Source organism: Octopus bimaculoides, chromosome 5 (assembly GCF_001194135.2).
Source record: "Octopus bimaculoides isolate UCB-OBI-ISO-001 chromosome 5, ASM119413v2, whole genome shotgun sequence".
Taxonomy (NCBI): Eukaryota; Metazoa; Mollusca; class Cephalopoda; order Octopoda; family Octopodidae; genus Octopus; species Octopus bimaculoides.
Genome location: NC_068985.1, coordinates 122,562,777 through 122,567,527, shown reverse-complemented (window position 1 = coordinate 122,567,527; position 4,751 = coordinate 122,562,777). Strand labels below are relative to the sequence as shown.

At 35.0% G+C, this 4,751-nt stretch overlaps 1 protein-coding gene across 3 annotated transcripts in view; it reads left to right on the top strand.

The window, feature by feature from the left end:
* Positions 1-4,751, top strand: part of LOC106880932 (cAMP-dependent protein kinase type II regulatory subunit) — a 141,686-nt gene that overhangs the window by 120,188 nt on the left and 16,747 nt on the right. For all 3 annotated transcript variants that reach the window (XM_014931105.2, XM_014931104.2, XM_014931107.2), the window contains exons 5-7: positions 1,353-1,394; positions 2,343-2,407; positions 4,316-4,469. In XM_014931105.2, the coding sequence (XP_014786591.1) occupies positions 1,353-1,394; positions 2,343-2,407; positions 4,316-4,469 (261 nt within the window). The remainder of the gene's footprint in view (positions 1-1,352; positions 1,395-2,342; positions 2,408-4,315; positions 4,470-4,751) is intronic.

The following is a 4,751-nucleotide window of genomic DNA, read 5'->3' as shown; positions in this document are numbered from 1 at the left end:
CTCACTCACTCACTCACTCACTCACTCACTCACTCACTCACTCACTCACTCACTCACTCACTCACTCACTCACTCACTCACTCACTCACTCACTCACTCACAATGTAATGATAATAGCCTTTATATAATGGTACTGTTACATTTATTTAACAGCATCGTTATTAGGCAAACAAACAACAGTGGGAATATGGTTGCTTTACATGCTAGAAATAGTAACCAAATGTTCCTAAAATCCGTACCATCTTTAAAAAAATGAAACACATTGGATGAGGTAGACTTATAAATGACTAAGGTGATCATAGCTGTAGTTAGTTTGATCATAGAACTGATTGGGAGCCAAGCAGCGACAACACTCTAAATTGGAACCAAGTTAGTTGATGAATTAGCAAGAGCATTAGAGTGTTGGACAAAATTCCCAATAGTATTCATTCCAGCACCTTGCATTTTGAATTGAAATCCCACTGAAACCAACTCTGCCTTTTGTCTTTCTGGAGCTGGTAAAATGTGTCTAAGATAGTGGTGGAGTAGTGGAATCATTAGAGCATCGAACAGGATGTTGTACAGTATTTATTCCTGCTCTTGGCTTATATGTGTGTGTGTGTGTGTTTAAGCTCTTAGCTACATACACACCACTTGCTGATTTTTTACGGAAGTATGAGACATCAAAACTATAAAGGAAATTGTATGCTGCAATATTCATACCTTTCTGAAGAGCTTTAACAATACACATGAAATAACCATAACAAGGAATCAAAACTGTGTTGCAGATTCATCTCTGTTCATGCTTCCCTTCCATTTACAGCACAAAGTTATTAATTATACTAGTGTACTCTGCATGACCTGTTTAAGTGATAAACTTAATTCATCATCTAGTTTAACTCACTACTTGGTCCATTAATAAGGTTCATTCTGTAGTAAAGCATTCAAACCAGGCCTCTAATTTTAGGACCTCTTTCTTCCTTTTCTCATCATTTTTAGAGGCTCTGTAAAAGTTTATGGACATTTCCCTTTTCTCTTTACTAAGCAATAAACATTTTTTTAAAGAAATCTGTGAATAGGTTCCTTGAGTTAGCAAACTACCACATTCTGTAATTGATGACTGGTTTTTAGCTTGCATCATTGTGTTCAAATTCTGCCATGAACATGAAGCATGGTGGGATATGGTCTTTACCAGAGTCACTTTTTCAAAGTACACTATGTATTGACAAAGTCTTCTAATCTTCTAAATGGTAGCTCATCACCTACCGTGATGTTAATTGTTTTTCTCGTTTTCGTTCTGTGACACTCATTTATGTAAATGCTGTTTATATTAGAGAGATCATGTGTAATTAGATATCTTTTTTTCATTGCAGGAAAGATTACTGAATGTTGTTGATGCAATGTTTGAAAGAAAGGTAATTATCTTATACTGCAATAGTCTAAGAAATGTGTTTCTGATTGATTCAATATTTTATCGTTTAATCTCAGTTCACTAATTGCACAGGTCTATTGTCAGAGTTGTACCAGTTGTGAACAACCACTCTTTTTTTTTTTATCTTTTCCAAAGTAATACATCTAAGATTACATTATTGAATGTGTAATCCCTTTTAGGATTAGACTGTGGATGGAGGGAGGTGTTGGCTGCTGTTCCCAGCAGGTTGAGCAGTATTGAGCTACCTCATTGTCTCATGTTACATTGAATTGGTTAACATTATTTTTTTATATATATTTTAACAGATATAAAAAAATTTTAACACTAGAAGATCTTATTATTAAAGGAAAGCTTTGGTGTAATCAGTTTATATTGTTTGAAGTATTGCAACAAATGAATCAAAAGACCCAATATTTATCAATAACATGGCATAGGGCATAGGTATGACTGGTTGTGTGGAAAGAAGTTTGCTTCCCTACCACATGGTTTCAGGTTCTCTCCCACTGCATAAGCCACTTGAGCAATTGTCTTCTATTAAACAATGACGATGATGATATCATGCTTACAATCAGAGCTCTCACAAGCTCAAACCAGAACAAAACCATCTGATGCTCCTTCAGATCCAAAGGATAAAAGAGCAAACAACATCCAAGAACACTACACTGGTGAACTCCATAACAGAACAGCAATCCTCAAGTGTTGCTATGAGACTTAAATGGAGTTTAGCTTCATCCAAAGTCTACATATTATATTGGTTGATGTTACTTAGTTGCAAATGGGCCCTAATCAAGCAGAAACTCCAGCAATGATAAGGGGACTCAGTTGACATAAAGCAATGCCTTTCATAATTAATTTCATGTCTATATTCTCACTCAGTTAAATGTAAGTAAATAATTTCCATAATTAATAATTGGTGTTGTTGTTGTTGTAGGTAGAACAAGGAGAGAAAGTGATTCATCAAGGCGATGACGGGGACAACTTCTATGTGATTGACAGGTTTGTATTAAGTACTCTCATTACTTGCATTGTAATAAACATCTGAGTAGTGTGTGTGTGTGTGTGTGTGTGAGATCATGCGTTTCTTTTTTAATTATAACAACACTGTGCATAGTTTATTCTAGTCCCACACACTTCATGTTAGTCAAAAAGAGTTTTTAATTCATTGAAATTTCACATGTAATAAAAAAAGTTATTTAACAATTTCTGTAAAAGAAAGCAAGGGAGGATACTCAGAAATTTAAATTAAAAACTAAATGAAGAATTCCACAAGGAGTCAGATGTTTGTTAGTTGTGGTGACATCTATGGACATGTTTCAGTTTTATGAGAAACTCATCATTAAAGTATTGTCTAGTATTATACATCACAGCTTTTTATTTGACCCCACCCCGCCCAACCCCAGAAGACATGCACCACAGTGATCCCCAGAAGAGGAGAAATTCAGCATTTCAGATAGAGTCCTTCACTAGCCAAGTAGAAGGCCTTCAACCAAACACTCAGGTCCTTTCTTCTTCACAGCATGCTTAATCCAGTTTGTCTGGGGTTTTTTATACATAGATTCTGCTGAGTCTATAACAAGTGATTTTTAACACTGCAGTGATTGCAACTCAAAGTAATATTCTGTGTTAATGTAGCAATTACATGTTCATCACCAGCTTTTGTTTTATTTTTTAACTATTAGTTTGATGGCTAGAGGCAAGGCCAAAATGTTAAGAAGTTCACTTTGCAGTCATGAGGTACCAGGTTCAATCTCATTCCATGGCATCTTGTCAAATGTTTTGAGTCAACTCAAGTCTTGTGAATGAAACTGGGGAGATGGAAACTGTCTGAAAGCCTTCAGATATATTGTACATGTAATTTAAGGGACCACCCTATTAATACACTATATCACACTGATGTTAATGATCTATGTGAGTGCAAAATACTCATATGTTAATTCAAAGAGTAGACCATTCAATTGATGGAAAAACTGGAACATTCATAATAAAAACCCAGTGGAATGCCTCTAGCCATCAAACTAATTGTTAGAAAATAAAAACAAAAGCTAGTGATGAACATGTATTTGCTACATTAACACAGAACATTACTTGGAGCTGCAATCACTGCATTGTTAGAAATCACTTGTTATAGACTCAGCAGAATAAAATAGCAGAATCTAAGGAAAATAATGATGGTCTGCATCAGCAAATAATGTAATGAGTATGCTGTGAAGAGGAAAGGAAGGACTTGATTGTTTTGATGTAGATCTGCTTGGCTGTAGAAAGATTCTATCTGAAATGCTGAATTTCTCCTCTTCTGGTGATTACTTTGGCTCACATCTTCTGGGGGTGGGGGTGGGTCAAACAAAAAGTTATGATGTTTATAACTTTCCTGTGGACATAAACCAGAATAATTAAAGTGGGTTAGAACCAACTTTGTACTGAAGCTGCACACTGGAACAGGAATTTCTCTACCAAATCATCAATGCTAAATATTTGTGTTTCCAATGTGGAAAAGTAAACAAACAAAGCAAGCCAATAGTTTAGTACAGAAATAAGTACCGAGATTCATTCCCTCTATGTACCACATCTGATATCCCATCTTAAACCGTTCACATTTTTAGGGACCAAATCTGACATCCTGTTTTTAACCATTTACCTTTGAAGGGTGAACAGATACAAATGTTCACTCTTCAAGCATGAACATTTCAACCATTCACCCTTTAAGGTACCAAATCTGACATCTCATTTTTAAACATTCACCCATGAAGGGTGAACAAATAAATGTGTTTGCCCTTCAAGGATGAACATTTCAACCATTCATCTTTCAAGGTATCACATCTGACATTTCATTTTAAATGGACATTTTTCTTTTAAACTTCTTTTATTAAAAAAAAACGACTAACTGTTTATAAAATTTATTTGCAGTGGACAGTATGATGTTTATGTTGAAGTAGATGGACATCATAAAAAAGTTGGAGAATATGATGGACAAGGCTTTTTTGGAGAATTAGCTCTTATGTACAATGTCCCACGAGCAGCCACAGTGGTCTGCTCTGCACCAGGCTCTGTATGGGCCTTAGTAAGTTGAATTTATTTGTTATTACACTGGTGCTTTTTTCCTTTTATTCATTTTAAAGTATTGGGACCAATTTGTATTTAATAATTTTTTTACATGTACTAATAGGAAGGGAATATATTTACATGAACCTTGAATCACTGATTTTCGTATGTATATGTTATCTGTTACTTGTTTCAGTCATTATATTGAACAATTTATTTATTTATTTATTTATTTTTATACACACACACACACACACACACACACACACACACACACACACACACACACACACACACACAC